General features: G+C 36.4%; 1 protein-coding gene across 1 annotated transcript in view; it reads right to left on the bottom strand.

Annotated features, from left to right (window-relative positions):
* Positions 1–25597, bottom strand: part of smid (nuclear valosin-containing protein-like smid) — a 402569-nt gene that overhangs the window by 77424 nt on the left and 299548 nt on the right. Inside the window, exons 14-15 of the mRNA XM_090375537.1 lie at positions 18147–18251; positions 7435–7497 (exon numbers count right to left, since the gene is read on the bottom strand). Coding sequence (XP_090231663.1) covers positions 7435–7497; positions 18147–18251 — 168 coding nt within the window. The remainder of the gene's footprint in view (positions 1–7434; positions 7498–18146; positions 18252–25597) is intronic.

Raw genomic sequence — 25597 nt, 5'->3', positions numbered from 1 at the left:
ATTGAATTCCAACCCATGCATGGAACTAAGTACTACAGGTTTTAATACCTCTTGTGCTTGGGGTTCTCATATATAAAAAAAAACCTCAATACTCACATGTGACTAAAGATATCATCAATAATAATAATCAAGACAACAAAACTATTTTTTATATAATAAATCAAACATAAAATGAATAGAATCGAACTGAATATATCAGAATATTCTGTAGTTCGGGATAAAAAAAAGAAAAAGAAGAGTACTTATTCACTTCACAAAACTGAAGACAAAAAAAAAATAAGAGAGATGAAGGGAATAAGCCCTATTGAAAATTCTCACGTGTTTTCAGCTAATTACTCTTCAGAAATCTTGAAACATTCCTTACAAGGCTGAGACAATGCTACATTTTCAAATTTAGATAGTGTAATTGGTGGATGACCTTGAACTAGAATGATGCTCATTTGACGTGCACTTGAAATATAAACATGGAACATGAGCAGGATCTGTGAAGTGCCATGCACCTATGAAGCACAAAAGTTACAAAAATGGGGATGTGGGACTCAGGTTCTTTCGCTATTACTCTGAGAAAAACATAAAAATATTACTTCAAAAACAACTTGACAGAAACTAGATCTATATTTAGAGAGAGAGAGTTTCAGTCATTAAACTTGAACCAACAATTAACATGCATAGAATTTTCTCACAAGGCACCTGACAGGGTCTGCATGCATCCGGTGCTGGGTTAATATGTAGGGGAAGTAAAAATAACTATTTCTCCATTTGTCAGAGGCTGACACAATATATTTTTCTGTTTTGAAACTAAGTTCTGTTTAATACCTATTGTTGAGCTATATAATGTCTGTCTTTTGTTCAACTGGCACGCAAAAAAAGCAGAAATATTTATGATGAGAGCCTTGTCGATCAATTCAGCCCTGGAAAGATTGTGCAAGGCTCAAGGGATAGAATTTTTTTCAGCCTGGTCTGTACTTGTTAACAGGAGAGACTGCTTCTACAGGGATGGGATACACTTAAATAGAAAGGGTGCAAGAATATTTGCTGATGCTATCGAGGCAGTGTTAGGTGGGTCAGAAAACTGTTAGATTGGGGGGGATACAAGGACTAATAGATTAACAGTAGCCACTGGCAGAGGTGAAAGTGATTCTTGCACTGCTTCTATTGGAATGAGCAGCAGCCTGGAAAACAAGATGCAGGGTATTTCTGAGACTGCTGGGAATCATTGCAGTACAAGTAAACACATGGGTTGTGCTAGGGTAGCTAAGAATAGGAACAGGTGCATGTATACTTGCATGTACACCAATGCTAGGAGTTTGGTAAATAAATTTGATGAATTTGAGGTGTTGGTCAAAACACTGAAGGCAGATATTGTTGGAATATCAGAGACGTGGTGTCACACATATATAAGGAATGCAGAACTGGAATTTGGGGAGTACAACATCTACAGAAGGGATAGACAGGATAGGAAGGGAGGAGGAGTTCTGCTATTAGTTAAGAAACACAAAATCCAAGGAAGTGAAGCCAGTCGACATCGCTGGACAGTGCAGTGTCGAGTCAGTTTGGTGTGACATAAGCATTGGGAGATCAAAATTGAGAGTAGGAGTGTGCTATAGGCCTAATGACTCTGATGAGTATAATAAGAAACTGTACAGGGAAATGGAGTGGGCCAATAAATCAGAGAGTCTTATAATGGGGGATTTTAATTTCCCAGATATTGACTGGAATTTGTGGGTTGGTCACTCACACACTAGCAAGGCTTTTGTGGATTTATTGGATGAGTTTTCTACATCAGCATGTTCGGGGGACAACTAGAGGGAGTAATACTCTTGATCTGATTATCATTAGTGATTCTTCATGCATTAGGAATCTGCAGATAAAGGAACCACTAGGTGGCAGTAATCACAGTGTGCTGAAGTGGGATTTACTCAAAGAGGTAACTACCATCAGGGGTAATGGGAAGTGTTTTTGCTTTCGTAAAGGCGACTACGATGGTCTGAGACAGTATTTAAGTTCTATACAGTGGGACAAACTGATAATGTTACCAACAGTAAATTCAAAATGGGAAGCATTCAAAGAACTTATCTTGGAAGCTACTAGGCTTTACATACCAACTAAGAAATATTGTTCCAGGTTTAGGCCTAAATGGATGTCAGATGAACTAATGAGATATGTGGCAGAGAAGAAAAATACATGGGATATATATAAATTAATGGGTGACATGGAAGCCTATGATAGATATAAGGTGGTCTGTAACCAAGTCACAAAGGAGTTTAGGCAGGCAAAGGCAGATTATGAGAAATCCTTGGCAAAGGATGCAAAGAAAAACAGAAAAGAGTTATTTACCTATGTAAACTCTAGAAGGAAAGGGATGAATCAGATTGGTCCACTGAATATTGAAGGTTCAACAGTTGAGGATCCTGCTCAGGTGGCTAACAAACTAAATGAGTATTTTGCATCTACATTCACACATGAGAAGTTATTCAGGAAGGGGAATGCCAGAGGTGAAGTAAACTCTGGCAGTGAGCTAGATGATTTTGTAATAACTTAGAGGAAAGTGGAGGAGAAAATTGTTGAGGATAAACATAAAAAAGGCACCCGGGGCGGATGGGATCTATCCAGTTATATTAAAGGAGGCAGCAAAGAAAGTAAGCAAACCCTTAGCCATAAATATGAGAGCCTCTTTGGACTCAGGGGAGGTACCCATAGACTGGAGATGTGTAAATGTGACCCCAATTCACAAAGGAGGATCAAAGACTGACACAAGTAATTATAGACCTGTGAGTTTAACTTCTGTTCCAGGAAAATTAATGGAGGCACTGGTTAAAGAAGCACTGCAGAATCATCTAGACAAGACTTCAGTTATAGCTTGGACACAGCATGGTTTTGTTAAGGGAAAGTCTTGCCTGACCAATTTGATTGAATACTATGATGCAGTCACAAAAGAACTGTATGCAGGGAATAACTTTGATATCATATATTTGGATCTTAGAAAGGTTTTTGATACTGTTGCACATGGAAGACTGCTGCACAAATTGAAGCAGTGTGGCATTGGAGGCAAATTGCTGCTATGGATAAAGAGTTGAGGGGAGAAGACAGAGAGTGGTAATCAATGGATACTGCTCATCATGGACTAATGTTATTAGTGGAGTCCCTCAGGGTTTAGTGTTGGGTCCATTGTTGTTTTCTGTATTTATAAATGATATTGATGATGGTACATCAGGCTTAATGTCCAAGTTTGCAGACGATACAAAGGTTGTCAGGGTTGTTAAGGACACTACTGACTCTATGTAGCTGCAACAAGATCTGGAAAGGTTGAGCAGATGGGCTGAGAGGTGGCAAATGATGTTTAACATTGACAAATATAAAGTACTACATATGGGAAACAGTAACCCCAGAGCAAAGTATCAACTCTGTGGGTAATTGTGCAATTTTCTGAAGTTTTCTGAGCAGTGCAGACAGGCTGCAAGAGTAGCTCATGGTGTCTTGTCAATGATATACAGGAATTTTTCTAGCAGGGATAAGGAGGTGATTATTCTCTTGGATGAGGAAATGGTCAGGCCACACATTGCTTGAGTACTGTATACAGGTCTGGAGGCCTCATTTCAAGAAGGATGTAGAGCTGCTGGAACGAGTAAAGAGAAGGGCAACAAGATTAGTGAATGGAACAAAGGGTACTGTTACGAAGAAAGGCTTAAGTTTTGCAAATTACAATGTCTGGAGACTAGGCACCGGCGAGGTGATCTGATAGAGGTGTATAAAGCCTTGAATGGTTTGAGAATGCTCAATGCTGATGGGATTCTTTCTCTTGCTCAGAATAATCACCTGAGAGGGCATAAATTCAAATTGAGGAAAGACAGATGTAGGATAGACGTGCGGAAATTTGCCTTTAACCAGCCTGTAGTTGGTTGGTGGAACAGACTTCCATCCCTTGTTGTGGAAGTTGATAGCTTAAATAAATTTAAGGCTTAGCTGGACAGGTATTTCGAACGAACAGAGGGGTGAAGTGGAAGTGCATTTTTTTTTTTTTTTTTTTTTTTTGTGGCTGATGCTGCATAAGCTTGCTTTCTTGCATCATATGCCTCTACTAATGCTAATATTTTGAGTACTTCAGTTGCATCCCAAAAAGTGCCATTCCTCTGGAATGTAGGTATGCACCGCATATATTCCATAAATATTTACTATAGTCAATAAATAGTTTTTAAAGTATTTAAGGATGTCCAACCTTGCATCTGAAGTATAAATGCATAAACCTTATTGATTGAGTAAAACTTCTGATTTATTATTATTTTTTTTTTGGTTTTCAAAGCCAATTTTCACATATAATAAGATGAATCGGAATTATTAAAACACCTTTTTTTTTGTGCTTTGTGCAACTTTAAATAGCTGTTTCTGCAGTACATCAGGAACAGTTGCATAGGCGGTAAGACAGTTGGCTGAACATAATATGGTAGTTTTTTGACAAATCAGGACATAACATGAAAATCTCCTGACCAATGATTGAGTAACATTTGGTGTCATATTAATTGACAGCTGCACACTTCACATGCTCTAAGCCAAATATTTGTTAAATGTTTTTCTTTTTTTTAAATAAAAGGTATGTTTCCAAAAAAAAGTTGGGTGAGGTAAGTTTCAGTAACATTTTTGTAATTAGGGTATAAAAATATACTACAATCACCCAACTTTATCATACAGTGTTATCATACATCAGTATCATACAACTGTTCATAATCTGTGTTGTATAGTGCCATTGCATAGGCACAAATCTGTTTTAATGAATGGTGGATCTTGCAAGAAATTCTAAGAAATCATAGGTTATTCACTCTGTTCATATTCATAGGTTCCGCTTTAGAGAAGGCTTACCACTAGAGAACGACAGATGTTTTTTCACCAGAACTCTTTATCCCACTGTTTAAACAGTTATTTTTTGTTGATTTGTAGCCTGGAAAAAATGTTTTCATTTCATGTTTCCTGTTAGAATGAGGTTCTTCAATAATGACTGCAGTTTTATTTATATATATATATATATATATATATATATATGGCTGAAGGTAAAATTAAAGGCCAAGCTAGTTTCTGAATGGTCTTGATTGTGTGTTCACTTTCACAGTCCCCAAACACTTACTAAAATGCTTACTTTTAGTGTCTTTATTTTACTAAATAAATTTAATTTTTCATATTACAACAATATTTTAAATAAAAAAATGCTCACATCATTAACACAATATTTTATTTATTTTTGGTATTTATCGTATTATTAATAAGTAAAAAAAGAGGAGAAATATTTATTCATGACCCATTGTCAGCTTCTAAATTTAGTATGCAAATGTAACCTCTGGGCATAGAGTTCAGCAATGAAAGTATTTAAAAAAATATTATTACTGTTATGAATGTGATGTTACATTTACACTGGTGTTCAAAGAAAGTGCATCACCCCTTAAAATTGTACGTGTCCGAATAACGTAAGTATATGGCAATATTTCTTACAGATTGCATCAGATAAAAATTGACACGCTTAGGTGATGACGTAATATTGCATCAGCTGTTACTTTCAGCTATATAAGCACACTCTGCAAGAGCTGCAGTCATTCCTTGCTTGGCGCTTCCATAGCCAGGTGAACAGGAGCAGCAGTGCGTAGCACACGCTTCTTGATTAGACCGGGGTTCGAGCCCGTGACCACCAAATACAGAGGATGCGGAAAGGTCATGGAATGGCCGCTGCATATCCACGGAGCAATATGGCCTTAGTTGCTAATGCTCCTAAAAACCAAATAACAACAACACCATTCCTTGCTTGTATCGGGATGGCAAGTTACATGCAGTTGAAGCAACGAAGAAAGAGTGCTATTGTTGCTTTACGTGAGGAAGAATGCTCTTCCCATCATATTGCTTATAGAGTGCCTTGTAATCAATTGACAGTGAGTAGATTTCTTTACAAACTCAACAGTACTGGTTCTACTGATAGGAAAAAAAGAATCTGACCCGAATGAGTCTCTACGCCAAAGCAGAACTGTGTTTTGAAGCACTTATGCTTTAAAAACTGTAAAGCTTCTTCGTCTGAGCTGAAAAGAGAATGGGAAGAACACACAGGAAAGGTAGCAAGTGCTGTAACAGTCAGAAGATGCCTCTTCAAAAATGGACTTTTAGTCCGTCGTCCTCAGAAGAAGCCCCTCCTCACACAAAAAGTGAAAAAGGCCCGATTAATTTGCCGTAAGGAGGATGTCAAATGGATCCCTTGAGCAGTGGAAGTCAGTTATTTTCTCGGATGAGAATAAATTCAACCTGCATGGCTCTCTGATGGGAGACAAATGATTTACCATAGATGTGGTGAAGAATACCATCCAGACTGTATAGTGTCTACAGTGAAATTCCCTACCAGCCAAATGATATGGGTGGGTGCATTTTGTATTGCGGAGTAGGTCACCTGCAATTTATAAAAGGTTCTGTAAATGCCAATGGATACCTGGCTCTATTGGAAGGCAAATTTCTGCCAACCATTAGAGACCATTTCAACCTGCCAAGTAACTGCATCTTTCAGGATGACTTTGCTCCTTGTCATCGGGCAAAAAGTGTAAGTAGGCATTTCTGTAGTTACTTTAGCTTCATTTCTGCATTAGAGGTTCGACAGTAATATGCTTATAATCGTTACAGGTGAAAATATGGAAAAACGGGCCATTACAACTCTTAACTGGCCAGGAAACAGCCGGGACCTGAATCTTATAGAAAACTGTTTGCAACGTGTGGAATCTGCAGTTGCCAGAAAGAAACCAATGACCCTTCGTGAACTTCAGGAAGCCATAATTCATGTTTGGAACCACAAAGTGTAAGTTGATTATCTTCAGAAATTGATCTTGTCAATGCCTCAATGGTGTGCTGCTGTCATCAAGGCCAGAGGCGGTTCAACTAAATATTAGTTTGCACCTGGTGAACTTTTTATTTTGTTTTCCATTTAAAATGATAAACTGAATCATACTGAGGGCTTCTAATAACATTTCAGCCATAATTGTCGTGTTTACCAAAACTGTCGTATAAAGGTTGTAAATGCTCATTTTGGAATATTTTGAGAGCACCTGTCAAATATTACTTAGCTTTGCCTTAACTATTAATAAATATCTTTTGCTTATATTTCTATTTGTGATGCTAGTCACTAATGTAACATACCATCATGAAAAAGGTTTAGAAATGTGAAATTACTAGGTTAATCACTTTCTTTGAACACCAGTGTACTTGTAATTACAGAATCACTGACTAGAAAAAAATTAACGACAAATATTCATAATTGGTCATGTTAGAGTATTTAAAATTTGTGGCAAAAAAAAACAAAAAAAAAAAACTAATATGTTGATGGGTTAAAGCAGCAAATCTTGCTAACTGGATACCTTGTTTCAGTATGAGCATGTTATGTTTAATAACCTAGGGGGGGGGGGAAAAAAAAAACCTTACCATATTCAAGAGTTCCGGGCCTTTAACAGATATGAAACTAATCCCAGATTCATTAGCAACAGCCTATTAAAAAAAAAAAGTAAATATTTTAATACATTTTATGTACTATATGACAGCAAGTAACCTGAAGGGTGACCCTCAAAAATAATGTTTCAGCTTAACCACTAACCAAGTGATTGAAAATCTGAGATTTTTTCCACCTCATAAATATATCAAACTTTTACTGCAATAGTTTCTGAAGTTATTTTTTTTTACAGTTTTCATACAGAAACTGCATGCCTTCACACAAATCTGTAGAAAACTGGCAGTTAACCTGTCATGTAATGTGCCATCATTTTTGTAATTATTTTGCCTTTTTTTTTTTTTGAAGGGGCATAGTATGGTACTAGACAAGAACTGACACTCTTTGTTTGCAGTTCCACGTGACTTGTTTTATTTCTTTCAGTGGTTCAATATGCAAGGTCTTCAGCTGTTTTTGAAAGATGTGTTATTTTTTCACATAGTAAAGACAAGGATATGAAACTCAATATTCTCTCAAGGTGGATGCGGGAAGCAACCTACATAATTTGAAATTTCACATACTGTGAAGTGTGCAAAAATTTGAGATAAATTTTGAAAAAAACCTAAAAACCAGAAGTAACTAATAGAAGTAATTAATAGTATAACTAATACAGGGGTTCTTTACCTATTAAATTCATGGCCCTCTTGGGGTCTGCGAATTTAACTGAAAAAAAATATGACCTTTATTATCATTATTATAAGGTCCTTGAACATTTTTTCATAAGTAACTAGTCAGGTGGTATACAGCATGCATCGTAGTAGCGGTTGTTTTCATTTTTGCTGACTTATTTGCCAGTTTTTTTACATAAGTAGGCAGTGGCTTCATCTACTGTTATCTAAGATAAGGCATCTATATGAGGAAAGACTTCAAATATGTGGATTGCAGAGCTTGGAAACTTGGCACCTTGAAGGAGACTTGATTGAGGTGTTTAAGGCACTGAGAGGCATAAGTAAAATGAATAAGGACTAAATTTTCAGTTATAAATGATTCTTAAAATTATGACCCCTAGAACTAGGGGACGTAATTTCAAGTTAAGGGGGGGGGATGTTTAGATTGCATTGTAGGAAGTTTATTTTAACCAGAGAGTTATAAATTACTAGAATAAGTTACCTACATGAGTGGTAGAGGCTGACAGTTTGGGGAAACTCAAAGGTCATTATATCATTATTATTCAAGAATAATAAAATAAGTATTATTATTATTTTTTTTATTTGGCTAGTGCAGCATAAGCCATAGGCTTCCTTGCATCATGTGGCCATTGCTAATACTAATACTAAGATAATGCATACATCTTTAGCATTAGTAGAGGCATATGATGCAAGAAAGCAAGCTTATGCAGCATCAGCCACAAAAAAAAAAAAAAAAAAAAAAATGCACTTCCACTTCACCCCTCTGTGCGTTCGAAATACCTGTCCAGCTGAGCCTTAAATTTATTTAGGCTATCAACTTCCACAACAAGGGATGGAAGTCTTTTCCACCAACCAACTACCTGCTGGCTAAAGGCAAATTTCCGCACGTCTATCCTACATCTGTCTTTCCTCAATTTGAATTTATGCCCTCTCAGGTGATTATTCTGAGCAAGAGAAAGAATCCCATCAGCATTGAGCATGCTCAAACCATTCAAGGCTTTATACACCTCTGTCAGATCACCTCGTTGGTGCCTAGTCTCCAGACACTGTAATTTGCAAAACTTTTCTTCATAAGAGTACCCCTTTGTTCCATTCACTAATCTTGTTGCCCTTCTCTGTACTCGTTCCAGCAGCTCTACATCCTTCTTGAAATGAGGCCTCCAGACCTGTATACAGTACTAAAGGTGTGGCCTGACCATTGCCTTATACAAGGGAATAATCACCTCCTTATCCCTGCTAGAAAAATTCCTGTATATCATTGACAAGACATCATGAGCTACTCTTGCAGCCTGTCTTCACTGCTCAGAGAACTTCATATCTGCCTGCACAATTACCCCCCAGGTCCTTTTCATTCTCTACCACTGTAAGTGTAGTACCACAGAGTTGATACGTTGCTCAGGGATTGCTGTTTCCCATATGTAGTACTTTACATTTGTCAATGTTAAACTTCATTTGCCACCTCTCAGCCCATCTGCTCAACCTTTCAAGATCCTGTTGCAAAAGCATAGTGTCCTTGACAACCCTGCCAACCTTTGTATCGTCTGCAAACTTAGACATTAAGCTTGATATACCATCATCAATATCATTTATAAATACAGAAAACAATAATGGACCCAAGACTGAACCCTGAGGGACTTCACTAATAACATTAGTCCATGATGAGCAGTGTCCATTGATTACCACTCTCTGTCTTCTCCCCTCAACGATCTCTTTATCCATAGCAGCAATTTGTGCAGCAGTCTTCCATGTGCAACAGTATCAAAAGCCTTTCTAAGATCCAAGTATATAATATCAAAGTTATTCCCCGCATTCAGTTCTTTTGTGACTGCATCATAGTATCCAATCAAATTGGTCAGTCAATTATTCCCCTTAACAAAACCATGCTGTGTCTGAGCTATAACTGAAGTCTTGTCTAGATGATCCTGCAGTGTTTCTTTAACCAGTGCCTCCATTAGTTTTCCTGGAACAGAAGTTAAACTCACAGGTCTATAATTACTTGTGTCGGCATTTGATCCTCCTTTGTGAATTGGGGTCACATTTACACATCTCGAGTCTGAGGGTACCTAAGGTTTTGCTTACTTCCTTTGCTGCTTCCTTTAATATAACTGGATAGATCCTTTCCACCCCAGGTGCCTTTCTTGTGGAGGAGAAATCTTCAATAATTTCTACTCCACTTTACTCTCAGTTATTACAAGATTCTCTCGATTACTGCCAGAGTTGAATACACCTCTGGCATTCCCCTCGCTGAATAACTCCTCATGTGTGAATGTCGATGCAAAATATTCATTTAGTTTGTTAGCTACCTAGGCAGGATCATCAACAGTTGACCCATCGATATCAAGTGGACCAAACTGATTCATCCCCTTCCATCTAGAGTTTACATAAGTAAAGAACTCTTTGCTGTTTTTATTTGCATCCTTCGCCAAAGATTTCTCGTAATCTCCCTTTGTCTGCCTAACCTCCTTTGTAACTTGGTTACAGATCAACTTGTATCTATCATAGGCTTCTGTGTCACGTGTTAATTTATATGTATCCCATGCATTTTTCTTCTCTGTTATATGTCTCATTAGTTCATCTGACATCCATTTAGGTCTGAACCTTGAACAATATTTCTTAGTTGGTATGTAAAGCCTAGTAGCTTCCAAGATAAGTTCTTGGAATGCTTCCCATTTTGAATTTGCTGTTGGTAACATCTTCAGTTGGTCCCACTGTATAGAATTTAAATATTGTCTCAGACCATCGTAGTTGCCTTTACGAAAGCAATAACCCTTCCCTTTACCCCTGATGGTAGTTACCTCTTTGAGTAAATCCCACTTCAGCACACTGTGATCACTGCCACCTAGTGGTTCCTGAACATGCTGATGTAGAAAACAGTCATCCAATAAATCCACCAAAGCCTTGCTAGTGTGTGAGTGACCAACCCACAAATTCCAGTCAATATCTGGGAAATTAAAATCCCCCATCATAAGACTCTCTGGTTTACTGGCCTACTCTATTTCCCTGTACAGTTTCTTATTATACTCATCAGAGTCATTAGGCCTATAGCACACTCCTACTCTCAATTTTGATCTCCCAATGCTTATGTCACACCAAACTGACTCAACACTGCACTGTCCAGCGATGTCGACTGGCATCACTTCCTTGGATTTTATGTGTTTCTTAACTAATAGCATAACCCCTCCTCCCTTCCTATCCTGTCTGTAGAAGTTGTACTCCCCAAATTCCAGTTCTGCATTCCTTATATCTATGTGACACCACGTCTCTGATATCCCAACAATATCCGCCTTTGATGCTTTGAGCAATACCTCAAATTCATCAAATTTATTTACCAAACTCCTAGCATTGGTGTACACGCAAGTATACATGCACCTGTTCTTTTTCTTAGCTATCCTAACACAACCCATGTGATTACTTGTACCGCAATGACTCCCAGCAGTCTCTGAAATATCCTGCATCTTGTTTTTCAGGCTTCTGCTCGTTCCAATAGAAGCAGTGCAAGAATCACTTTCACCTCTGCCAGTGGCTACTGTTAATCTATTAGTCTTTGTATCCCCCCAATCTAGCAGTTTTCCGACCCACCTAACACTGACTCGATAGCATCAGCAAACATTCTTGCACCCTTTCTATTTAAGTGTATCCCATCCCTGTAAAAGCAGTCTCTCCTGTTAACAAGTACAGTCCAGGCTGAAAAAAATTCTACCCTTTGAGCCTTGCACAATCTTTCCAGGGCCTTTTTTGTAAAAAAAGTTGTTACATTATATGTCTTCATATATTTTTACTTTACAATCCATACAATAATTAGTGTTCTGTATATACAGTTATTTTGTACTGCTTGGTATATGTACCAAGTATATGTGTGACAAAAGGTGTGAGAGGGGTTGCCACGATCAGTGTTTCCCAGAACACAAGGGCAGTGGCTAATACCGGCAAGTGTGTGTGTGTGGAATTACAATTACATTTTTATTTCCATTTTATAATCCATATATAAATAAGTAAAGGGTTGATAAAAAATTGACTCCAAAATGTTAATAATAACTCAAGTAAGAATATTTTCCTGAAAACAGCATTTTCATCAAAATTAGCCTGGCATTTTTTGGATGTACTGTGTAAAACAGTACTCCCTCTCTGGAGGAGTGGCTACAATTTAAAACAAATGAAAGTTTTAGCATATAGATGTAGTATTTAGAATATATTACGTAGAACTGCTTAGAATATATTATATATTTGTTACTTTCATTGTGGATTCTTTCATGTTTTATGATATCACTGTCTGTCATTGATTCTTTTGTACTATTAGTTTGTAACTGTCGTTTATGAAGTAATACTAAGATAACTAGATGTTCTATTTCAGAGAAACTGCGCTCTTCTCACAAATTTCTTTTGTTAATATAATTTATACAAAACATATTTATTTTATTCTTTTTTCCAGACCCTTTTTAAGTTGGAAATGTCTAAGAAAAGGAAGTACGATGAATCCTACATATAATATGGCCCTTTACTTGTATTATTGAATGTGATGGGACAGAAAAGCCACAGTGTTTTTTGTGCAGCAAAACTGTTGTCAATGGAAGCATGAAGCCAACAAAGCTGAAGGAGTACCTCATGTCTGTCCGTCCTGAAAATTCATCTGAAAATGTAATTTTTTTCATGCAAAAAAAGCTGTTTGAAATTGTTTCCCAAAACTTGGATTTGCCATAACACAAAAGCCTTTTCTTGAAGCATCTTATAAAGTTGCTTACTGCTTTGGCAAACAAAAGAAGCTCCACAAAATTGGACATATTTTAGTAAAACCATGTAACCTGGAAATGAACAAGCTGGCTTGTGGATAAGAGCAGAGGGAAAACATTGAAGAAGTGCTTTGTCAAATGATTAGCATTAGTAGAGGCATATGATGCAAGAAAGGAAGCTTATACAAAAAAAAAAAAAAAAAAACCCCTTCCCATTTCACCCATTTGCTCTAAAAGTTTTTCCAGTTCTTCTTTGAATTTATTTAAGCTATCAACTTCCACAGTAACCGATGGAAGTTTGTTACAGCAATCAACCACCCAGTGGCTAAAGGCAAATTGTCCGTTTCAAGGTTACATGGTTTTACTAAAATTTGTCCAACTGTGTGGAGCTTGTTTTCTTTCAATCTCATCAAGAGGAAGAATCCCATCAGCATTCAGCTTGCTCAAACCATTCAAGGCCTTATACACCTCGCAGGTGCCTAGTCTCCAGACACTGCAATTTTCAGAACTTTAGCCCTTTTTGGTAAGGGCAACCAGTGTTCTCCCCAGAAAATTTTGCCAGCTGGGTGGCATTATGAATTAGCCAGGTAGGAAAGTTTAACACTTCGCAATATTATAAAATTTTCTGTTATTTATAAATGTGACTTAAGCGATTCAATCAAAAATTAATTGCATAATTTAACATTATATGCTCCTGTCGCATTGACCTCGATTGCACGGTTGTTCAAATTAATATTGATCGAGATCAGTGAGCAGTACCATATGGTACTGCAAAAATCACTTAAATTTTAGCCAGGCGGTCAGTTAAATAAACCGGGATGTGTGCCAATTTGATAGGTACCAGGGAGAACACTGGCACCCCTTCATTCTTCTCATTAATCTCATTGCCCTTCTCTATACTTGTTCCAGTAGCTCTACATCCTTCTTAAAATGAGGCTTCCAGACCTGTATGTAGTACTCCAGATGTGGCCTGACTATCGCCTTATACAAGGAGATAATCACTTCCTTCTGAAGTGATTATCCCATTAATGACTTCCCATTAACAAAACCTGCTGTGTCTGAGCTATAACTGTGTCTAGATGATCCTGCAGTGTTTCTTTAACCAGTACCTCCATTAATTTTCCTGGAACAGAAGTTAAACTCACAGGTCTCTAATTACTTGTGTCAGCCTTTGATCCTCCTTTGTGAATTGGGGTCACATTTGCACATCTCCGGTCTGTGGGTACCTCCCCTGGGGGATAGATTCCGAAGGACTTGGCAATTTCTCTGGCTTTCAATTGCATGGCTTGTCAAGTGACGGGTAATCCTTTTGCGCATTTCTCCGTTACAAAACGTATCACAGCTTCAACGACTTGTGGAAATCTTCCTTTCTTAAGCCCTGTAAAGCACTTGGTTGTTGCTTTGCATAAAAATATGGAATTTCGATCATTCCTCCAACGACGAACATTTACTTCACTAATGTCAAAATGTCGACCCGCAGCTCTATTTCCATGTTCTTTTGCATACACAATAACTTTTCGTTTCAATGCGGCTTCATTGTGCAATCTTTTTGACATTTTAATGTGCAATAAGGGATCAAAATTAACGAAATACAGTAACTCCAGTTCTTAAAGATTGTTTTTATAGTTTGAATATGACTATATGTGAGTGTTTGACTGCACTTTCAATACTTCAAATGAGAATTTAATTGGAACAGGCCTGGAATGACATACTAGAAAATAACAACCAACCTCTTTGATTGAATGCATACCAGGGTCAGCACTTGTATTCAAGCACAGAGCGCAACACCTGATATTAATTTTCAACACTGTAAACATCATTCACTGATACCTCAAATACGTACTTTTGAAGATACAAACAAAACTTCCTAGTTTTCGCTGAGTGAACTCCACTATAATGAAATAACGGTGGCTTCACATTTAGAAAGCACATGAAATCACCCATGCCACTTTATTCTCCAATGGAATTGAAGAATGCGATAATGGTCAAACTTGGAGGTGGGGTTTCCACGTAAAAACAAAACATATGGTGCTGTGCAAACGTGGGAAAATTCGGGAAAAAAAACAAAAAAAAAAAAAAAAAACAAAAAAAACTGTGATTGTAAGGCTGCATCGATTCTAAGACACACCCCATTTTTAGAGATGTTTATAGGGGGGAAAAAAAGTGCATCTTAGACTCAAAGAAATACAGTAATTTTATTTCTTATTTTTTAAATAATTGAATAAAATACTAAAATACTGTTTTAATGAAAAAAAAAAAAAAAAAAAAAAGAGTATATTTATCAATTAATTTAGATGTTCATAAAATTGAACCATGAAACATTTAATTTCTGCCATGTTTGAGTTTGTGGAGGCACTAATTGCACATAACTTCAACAATGCTCAAAAACAACAAATTACACCAATATTTACGAAAAACACTTTGAAATTAACATATTTTGACCAAAAAAAAAATTCTAATTCTGCCCGTGTATGTAATGAATATCATAAACATGAAATCTTTCTGCATTCACTACAATAAAATTCACTGGGCTTAGCTGATTTACTGTTGTAGCCACAAATTATACCAGAATTTCTCTTATTTTCTGCAATAATACTCACACAGTCGAGCGGTGAACTTTGAGAGGCTTTCAGATAGTGACAAAAATGCCATTATTATGAAAAGCAGTATTTCACTACATAATGAACTGTACTTGGCCAGATGCAATGGAGTAACATAAATGACATTGCATCACACTGCTTCACAGGAACACTCAGCTTACACAAAATGAACAATATAAATGGGGGAAAAAAAAGTGGAATATCAATACTAAAGACACTATTAAAGAGGCACATAAAGTAACAACTGCTAATCCCCAAGCAGTGAGTCAGTGGGATTAAATATTTTCTCACTGGACCTGTCAGGCAATGCAATACTATCGCCAGGTTAAAAAGTAATAATCTAATTCCATGTTATAAACCTTGTCAGATTCTATTTAACTACATAGGAGGCAACTTATTTCAGTGATCAGTGACATGCTGCCCAAAGGTGAACTTAGTGCAATATAATCTTCTACTGTTTCCCAAAATTTTATTTTTGTGTCCTCTCCTTCTTGTTTCACCTGCCAATGTGAAAATACCTCCCTCATTCATTCTGCTTATCATTCTGCTTATTCCTTTAAGGAATTTAAATACCTTTATCAAGTCATCAACGAGGTTATTTTGTTATTTGGTTTTTAGGAGCATTAGCAACTAAGGCCATACTGCTTCGGGGATATGCGGTGGTCATTCACTGACCTTTCCACATCCTCCGTATTTGGTGTTCACGGGCTCCGTAGTCAATCTAGCTGCCATTCTTTAAACCCTCCAGACTCTTTTAAATTTTTTTTTCAGGCATGACCTTCAAAAACATCAACACAATATTTCAAATGAGATCTCACTATCATTTTATGAGGAATAATAACACTCTTCTCCCAAGCTGGCAAAGATCCTACTGATCATTGACAATACACCCTGAGCCTTCCTGTATGTTTGCTTACTGCAAGGAAAGCTTCATATCATAATGCTTGTATCATAAGCCCTAAATCTTTCTCATCATGTACCACCTTTAATTTTATCTCCCCTAGTCTATACAGCAACCCCAATTTTTTCTCCCCAAATGCAAAATCTTATATTCGGCAGAATTAAAATTCAGTTGCCATGTTTCAGATCATATGTGTAACTGATCTAAGTCATTCTGACATAGTATAGCATGGTCTCCATCGTTTACCATCCTATCTACCTTAAAATCATCAGCAAATTAACAGCTTTTCCTGCATTACCCTCATCACTATCACAGAGGAAAATCAGAAACAAGAGGGGAGCCCCAATTGCTACATCAGTCCACCCTGAAGAAAATCCATTCTGAATTAGCCCACTTTGAAGTATTGAGTTGTTGCATCATTCTTTCACTTCTAATAAAGAGTGCTTTGATGTGGATTTCATGACTGTTGATCCATGTGGATCCTTTGGCTTATGTGACTCACCTATGGAAAAATTCCATGTGTTGTGGGTACTTGCTACAGTATGTTTGACCTCCTTAGTGGTTTGCCGAGGTCATAAAAAATAAAATAAAAAAATATATATATCTCACCATCCACATCAAGCAAGATTCTGCCAGGTAACTGATTTTTACCACCCAAATATGTCCCACACAATGGCTTGTATGTCTGAAGATGAATTTTGTATTTGGAACTGGTATGTAATTTGTTCAACATGCACTAACTGATCTAGATCCTCCGACTTTAACAAAATTTACAAGAACCCTAAAATGGAATTAAGGTTTTTATAAGCATTTGATTATATATATATATATATATATATATATATATATATATATATAATTTTTTTTTTAAGTTGCAGATTTAAGTCTCATTTTGGTATACTGAATTTACAATATTTACATTCATATATTGTACAAAATATTCTATTCACCTGTATGAAGCTCTTAAACCAAGAGACTTTGGTAGGGTCATAATTTTGACTGCAGCAATTGGTCAGCTGAACTCTTATTAGCTAGTTTTATGCACACACTGCCAAGGACACTACACTTCTGCAAGCACTCTTTCCATGATGATTCTCATCATAGACTTTGTTTGGTTCTGCACTGAGTCTAGATATGAAGAAAAACACTAATTCCACTTTACCTTGCTCATTTAACTCTATGCTTAACTATGTGTTCAGAACCTACACTAACAACAAAAACCCTCATTGTTCCTATAGTGCATGAATTTTTAGATACCCAATATGTATGTGGATAATTATATATAATAACACATGATACTTTGATGCTATGTCTAACTTAATGATCTGAAGCGAGAGACTTGTTTAGAACAAATCTCTCTTTAAATGAGAACACGAGTGATAAAATGAGACCTGATATGTTACCTATTTTCATAGATCTATTTCATGGAACATGCAATCATCAATGACATAAATCTGTTGTTTTCAAACTGATCTTTCAGAAAAAATTTTCTGAAAAATTGTTCTACCAAACTTATATTATACAAAGGTAGGCGTCTCCGTAGCCAGGTGAGTAGGAGCAGCAGTGCGTAACACACGCTTCTACCGTGGTTCGAGCCCGTGCCCACCAAATACGGAGGATGCGGAAAGGTCAGAGAATGACCACTGCATATCCCCGGAGCAATATGGCCTTAGTTGCTATTGCTCCTAAAAACCAAATAACAACAACAAACAAACAAAGGTGAATATTTTCCTTTTATTATTTTGTTATCAATCTATAACACCTGACAAACTATTTTATCTGAAAAAGATATACCTTGGCTAACAATGTCTTTCCACAACCAGGAGGTCCACAAAGTAAAATTCCTGCTGGATTTGTAAGGCCCAAGGATTCATATTTTTCTCTGTGCCTAATAGGTGCCTAAATTTGTTAAAATAAACATATTAAAAGCAATGCAAAACTGTTCAGGTGCAAAATATTAATGACATCTCAAAAACTTTATCTTTGAATAAATTATCATGTACATCTTCTATGGCAAAAAAAAAAAAAAAAAGAGTTATACCAAAGTACAGATTAATTATCTCCAAGGAGTCATCATTTTAGTCACACAAACAGTCTAATATGCAAAACTGTTCAGATAAAGTTTCTGAACAGAAATAACTCCTTTCAGGAATTTTGAAGTAAAATTAACACTGAAATAAAAATTATATCAAAAAATCAGTACAGTTTTCAATGCAAAAAATTATTAAACCATTCACCATTCCCAACAGATTCCTATGATAAATATATCATTTTTGCATAAGCAGTAATATTATCAAATGCAAGCTACAAAAGTTTGCTACAAAAGCATCACACATTCCATATTGCTATGTATCTGTAATTCACAGTGAGTTAACTCATTCTTGCACTTTGAACAAATAGCATTTCTCCACACAGAAAAGTACATTGCTATTCATTTGTAGCGAGTACCAATACCCAGATGGGCCATTTCTGGGATTATAATCCCTTCATTAGTGGTAATAGCCATCCTTGGTGCAAAAGAGTTAACTCATTTAACTCTTTTGCACCATTAATCTCAGCACTTAGTTACCTAAAAACAATGAAGAAAGGTCAGTGATCCCAAAAACAGTCCATCTGGGTAATAGCACTCATCACAAATAAATAACAGAATGATTATCTTTGAGGAATTGCTACTTATTTGAAGTTCAAGAATGAGGCAACTTGTTGTGATGATTCACAGGTTGAAGTGTGTGATGGGTTTCCATAGGAAACTTAAGTTTTCTAAGACAGCTATATACTTAAAAATTATGACAATTTTTATTGCTTTTGGCAGAATTTACGCAAATTAATTATTATAAAATCCAATTTTACTACACATTTATATTTAAATACATGTTAAAAACACTTTAAAGGGGCAGTGTGGTAAAAAGTCCACTAAACACTTACCTCTCATTTTAAAAATTGATCTAAGATGGGTCTCAAATTTTCATTTCTTTGATTTTCTTGCAGATCCTTATACTTTACAGTCCCTCTTCAACATCCAGAAATAGTTAGCCATCATGCTGACATTCCACTTCCCCTGGTACCTCATCCCCATGTCTTTAATGTCCTGGTGAAACCTCTCACCCTGTTCTTCACTAACACTTCCTAGATTTTCTGGGAAGTAATCGACGTGGGAGTGTGAAAAATGTACCTTGACACTCATGTTGCAGCCCACGAAATTGTCCACTAAAGCACAATTTCGGTTTTCCTTTTTCTGATTTCAAAAATTCCACCGACATGATGCGTTCACAAACTCAAAGGGATGAAAAATAAACTCAATATATGAAAATGTTTGATTGTAAGAGAGTATAAATATATAAGTACCTCCCTAATCGGCATGCCCTACCCCCAACTCCCCTAAAACAGCTACTTAAGTTAAAAATAAATTTATATAAATTATATGTATTGCCTGGCGATATTTGTAGGCTATAAATTGTTTATGCGATAAACTGATGTGGCGGTAAACTGCTAGCAATTAATTGCTGGTGGTGAATTGTGGGTGATAAACTTTCCTAGACTTAGTCTAGGAAAGTTTATCGCCGAAATTAGTGTTATTTAAGAATTAAGTGCAGTTAAAAATTGAAGTTATATGCTAGGTATACATTTCCTAGAAATACATACCATTGCAGGTTCTTTAATTTAATTGCCTGTTATTTTCCAAAATTGGAATTAGGTAGGTACCTACTTAATTCCTTTAACTTAAGTAGCATGTTTTAGGGGAGTGGGAGTAGGGCATGCTGATCAGGGAGGTACTTATATATTTATAATCTCTTACAATCACAACATTTTCTTATTTTGAGTTTATTTTTCATCCTTTTGAGTTTGTGAACACATCATGTTGGTGGAATTTTTGAAATCAGAAAAAGGAAAACCGAAACTGTGCTTTAGTGGACATTTGTTTTATATACAAAAACAAATTCATTGGAAGTGTCAAAATTACCGAAAAACCAAATGTGCCACTCGAGTTACTACAGTAGATAACACCATCGTTAAAACATGGAAAGAGCACAATCATTGTGGAGACGCAGCAGGAGTTGAGGCAGCACAACTTCTTGATACCATTTGAACTTATGCAGAAACAACAAATAATACGCCTCATAGTATTATTTCAAATGTTTCGAGAATCTGTAGCCAAGCAGCAGCATACAATGAAACAAACGATCTGAAATATAAGAAATCGAAATTTTGATGGCCCAGTTATTCCAACGCGTCGTAGAGACATCGTTTTTACAGAAGAATATAAAACGTCATGCAATGGAGAATTGTTTCTACAATTTGATTCTGGACCCGAGGACAATTGTATGTTAATTTTCAGTACGAAAAGAAATTTGCAGTTGTTAGCGAGAAGTGAACACTGGTATGCCAATTAGACTTTCAGAACTGTTCCCTGACTTTTTTATCAGCTGTATACGATACATGGATTCAAGGACAAAATATCGCTTCCATTAGTTTATGCATTATTGCCTAACAAGTCTGAGGAAACGTATGTATCTCTACTACAGCAGCTGAAAGTACTGGAACCGGCTATGTCTCCGCAATCAATAACTATAGATTTTGAGACAGCGATGATGAATGCTTGCAGAAGAGTTTTTCCTGATGCTTCGCAACAGGGTTGTTTTTTCCAATTTTCACAATGTATTTTTCGTTCCATTCAGAATAATGGATTGAAACATTATGAAACTGATGCCAATTTTGCTTTAAATATGCGAATTTTGGCAGCAATTGCATTTGTGCCCACTCCAATTGTGACAGTCGTTTTTGAACATTTGGGGGAAAATGGTGTTTTTCCTCCAGAATTGCAAGAAGTTGTTAATTATTTTGAGGATACATGGATTGGATGCTCAACCAGACGACATCTTCATCGACCATCAAAGTATTCCCATGAAATGTGGAACGTATGCCAGCTTGTTCTTGAAGGATTACCAAGAACGAATAATTCTGTTGAAGGGTGGCATAGAGGAATTGAGGAACAAATCACTGCTTATCATCCCAACATTTGGAAATTTATCAATTGCATTAAAAAAGAACAAAGTATTAACAAAATGCGCATTGAACAATATTTAAGTGGAAGTGATCCGGGCAACAAAAAAAAAGAAGTATCGTGGTTGTGATGAACGAATTAAAAGGCTTGTTAATGCATACGATGAATGGGGTGATATTGTTGATTATCTAATAGGTATAGAGCATAATATTTCTTATTAATAATTTACATACTGTGTTGTAAATATTACAGTTTCTTAGTAATTAATTATCCTAATGTGACTTTTGAATGTTGATAATTCAACATTCAAATTAATTATCCCAACGTGAATGTTGATAATTCAACATTTATTTTGAATTTTTGCAGTGTACTATGACATACCTAATGTTATAATTAGTTTAGTTTAAAATTAACCAATTGTTATATTGTTCAAATAATGGATTTTTTACTATTTGTGATACGTGTAACTATTAAAATACATAATCTACCTATTAAATTACATATTTACATACATGTGTGTTTTTTTTTATTTCCGTACTATTCCCTCATAGTTGATAGAATTCCAAAAATATGCTAATCATAGCTTAAGGCAGAAACTTAAATAAAAAATAACTTTTTATGATTAGTTTAAAATTAACCAGTTGTTATATTGTTCAAATAATGGATTTTTTACTATTTTTGTGATACATGTAACTATTAAAATACATAATCTATCTATTAAATTACATATTTCCATACATGTGTTTTTTTTTATTTCTGTACTATTCCCTCACAGTTCATAGAATTCCAAAAATATGCTAATCATAGTTAAGGCAGAAACTTAAATAAAAAAATAACTTTTTATGATTTGACCAAACACATCTCATTGCTTCTAGATGGTAAAATGCAATAAACTGACGCGGCAGTAAATTGCTGGCGATAAATTTTCCAAACCCCAGAAAAGCCACATTGACCAGCCACACTGGATCTGACAAATCAATCAAAAGATTTTCCTTTTCCTCCAGGAACATTTTAATTTTGTTCTGGGCTGAACAAAATTTGCCATGATTCAGCCAATGAATAACTGTATGGTAAGGCACAAAGGAATGCAGCTAGGAACTATCTGAACTGATAGTACTTCAGCCCAGCAGATGAGTGTAGGTAGTTCTTGGTGAATTAAGAAATTGAGAGTAATCGAAAAGTTGCAATACCACTCCATTTTTCTTGCCACAAAACCAGTGAGTCTAGTATGACAGCCATGCATTTCTAACACACCATTTGCATCCTATCAATTTTCTCTTAGGAAACCAACAACCTTCCAACCATTAGGAAACTTAAAATAACTCTTTCCCTAAAGTTGTACTATGAAAGCTCAAAGTTTTCATCCACACCCTGAATAAAAATCAGCAGCTGTGCTGATTTTTATGTGATGTCTGTGATGGAATATGATATCAAAGTAACATATGTTTAAAGGTCCAAAGTTTGTCATGAAGATGACCAGGCAACTCTTCAATATGTCTTGTCTTGTGATGATTGTATGTGATACATCCATAGTTTAGAATTGACTTTTTTTTTTTTTTTTTTTTCAGAACATAGGACCTCCATAACTTTTAAAATACACATCTTAAAAATTCTTCTGAAAATTACTTACTATACATAGAAATCAAGAGAGCTACTTCATAGCTCGCATAAGTGGCCTTTTTTGGAGAAATTATATCGGTAAATAATGAATCTTATTGCACTTTGAGCTTTGTTAGCCCTACAGCTAGATCAAATTAAAAAATGCAATGTGCACACTTCAAAAGTTGCTACATGCTCTTGACAAATTAAACCCTCAGGCTTGCCATTCACATTTTGAAAGAAGAAATCAGCTGCCAGTCACTCAAGATCATTAAATAAAGTAACACTGAATTTTGAATGACACATTTGCTAAACAAATAACCCTTCCCACCCAATTCAAAGTCAACAAGCAGTTGTTGTTGTTGTTGTATGTTTTACGGCGCAATGGCAACTAAAGGCCATTATGCGCCAAACAATGGTAGGAGCTAACAGGAGTTATTAAAAGTGAGATATGTGCATTATGTGAGATTTAAGCATTATATTCTGTCATAGCATTTTATCCTTTTTAGGAAAGTGGAAACTGCATCAATATCAGATCTGTTGTCTAATATTTGTTGCAAAGTAGGTGTGATTTGGGCTGCATAGTTTGACAAGAAGGTGGCTTGCCGTACTCCATTATAGAGAGGGCAGTCAACAATGATGTGTTGGACTGTGATTTGAGTATGTCAGTTTGGACAAGAAGGCAGGTCTGAGGAAGAAAGAAGATAAAAGTGAGTAAGGTGTGTATGTCCTATTCGTAATCTTGCAAGTGTAACTTCTTCCTTTCAGTTCGAGCAGAAACTAGATGGCCAAGACTGGAGTATCGGTTTAATCCGAAGGAGTTTGTTGCCTTCTTGGTTTTGCCAGTAATTCATACTTTGCTTTATTATAAGACTTTTATAGTCGGTGAAAGGAATTTTGATAGAGTCATCAATTGGTTGCACAGTAGATTTGGCTGCGTCATCAGCACTCTCGTTGCCAGGTATGCCAACATGGCTAGCGACCCAACAACATTTTACTACTTTCGTGTTCTTAGCTAGATGAGCCAGCAAGTTTTGAATATTACCAAGTAGGTAGTTATGATGCTTTTTTGGTTGCTGTAAAGCGAGAAGGGCACTGAGAGAGTCGGTAAATATAATACTATGGGTAAACTGATGCAATTTTATAGTTTCTAGTGCCATTTGTATGGAATGCAGTTCAGCAGTAAAGATACTGCATTCTAAAGATAACTGATTAGAGATTATAGATGATGGAAGAACAGCAGCACCGACATTGTGATCAGTTTTGGAATCGTCTGTGTGTATATCCTGGTATAAGATTCATATTTCTCAAATAGAGATTTATGAAACTGGTTTACAACCAGTTGTGAAGAAAGAGTACCTTTCTCCCATTCTTGAAGGGACAGATCACAGGTGGCAGGGAAAAAGCCCATGGAGAAGTCGTGAAACTAGTGGTGGCTATTTTAGAAAGGTCAAGCTGCCAATTATCAAGTAGTGAGCAAAGACGTATGCCAGCGGGTCGATTTATTGATGGATAAACGGCATACAAGTTCTCCCAATCTGGTGTAAATAGATGTTTCCACGATGGATGCAGGGATTGGCTTTTTATTTTGACAGCATAATTTAGCAGTAAAATTTGTCTTCGTAGAGAGAGTGGAGGACTGTGAGCTTCAGCGTGCAGACTCTGCACAGGAGTTGTGCGGTAGGCTCCAAGAGCAATGCGTAGGCCACTATGGTGAATAGGGTCCAAAGCCCTCAAAATGCTAGGTCTAGCAGAGTTGTAAACTGGTGACGCATAGTCTAATCTTGATCTTACAATAGCATGATATAAATGAAGGAGTGTATGACGGTCAGCACCCCATGTTGTAGCTGATAATACTCTCAAAATGTTTAGTTTCTTCAAACAGGTTTCTAAGTTGTTTAATATGGTCAAGAAAGGTTAATTTTTTATCTAAGGTTAACCCAAGGAATCGAATGGTAGGCACAACAGGGATATCATGGTTCCCCAGCTTTAGAAGTGGGTCAGGATGGAGATTATGTCTCCTGCAGAAATGAACTGCAGCAGTTTTTTTCAGGTGATATGCGAAACCCGTTGTCTATAGTCCACGTTGTAATCTTATTAAGAGTTCCTTGCAGTTGTCTCTCAATCATTCTCATGTTCTGTGAGTGACAGAAATCATCTGCATATAAAGTAGTAAATACAGTGGCTGGAACTGACCTTGGTAATTGAGGTGATTTTTATAATGAATAGAGTGGCACTTAAAACTGAGCCCTGTGGAACACCTTCTTCTTGGATGAATTTTCGGGAAAGAGTGGATTGAATGCGGACCCGAAAGGATCGATGCTTCAAAAAGTTCTGTATAAATCTTGGCATATTACCCCTGAAGCCTAATGCATATAGATCACTGAGAATTTCGTATCGCCAAGCTGTGTCAAAAGCTTTCTCAACGTCTAAATAAACTGTAGTCAAATGTTCCTTCCTTAAGAAGGCATTGCAAATCTGGTTTTCCATTTGTATCAAGAGGTCTAAAGTTGATCTACCTGTATGAAATCCACAGTGCGATGTATTGATGAGGTTGTATTTGCTCAACACCTAGGTGAGACGAGAGTTTACCATTTTTCCCATACAGCTGGTGAGGACAATAGGTCGATAGTGACGCGGATTG

Source organism: Mastigoproctus giganteus, chromosome 6 (genome assembly GCF_048544385.1).
Source record: "Mastigoproctus giganteus isolate SK-2022 chromosome 6, ASM4854438v1, whole genome shotgun sequence".
NCBI classification, from domain to species: domain Eukaryota; kingdom Metazoa; phylum Arthropoda; class Arachnida; order Uropygi; family Thelyphonidae; genus Mastigoproctus; species Mastigoproctus giganteus.
Note: the sequence above shows the minus strand (reverse complement) of the source record. Positions and strands in the feature narration are given on the sequence as shown.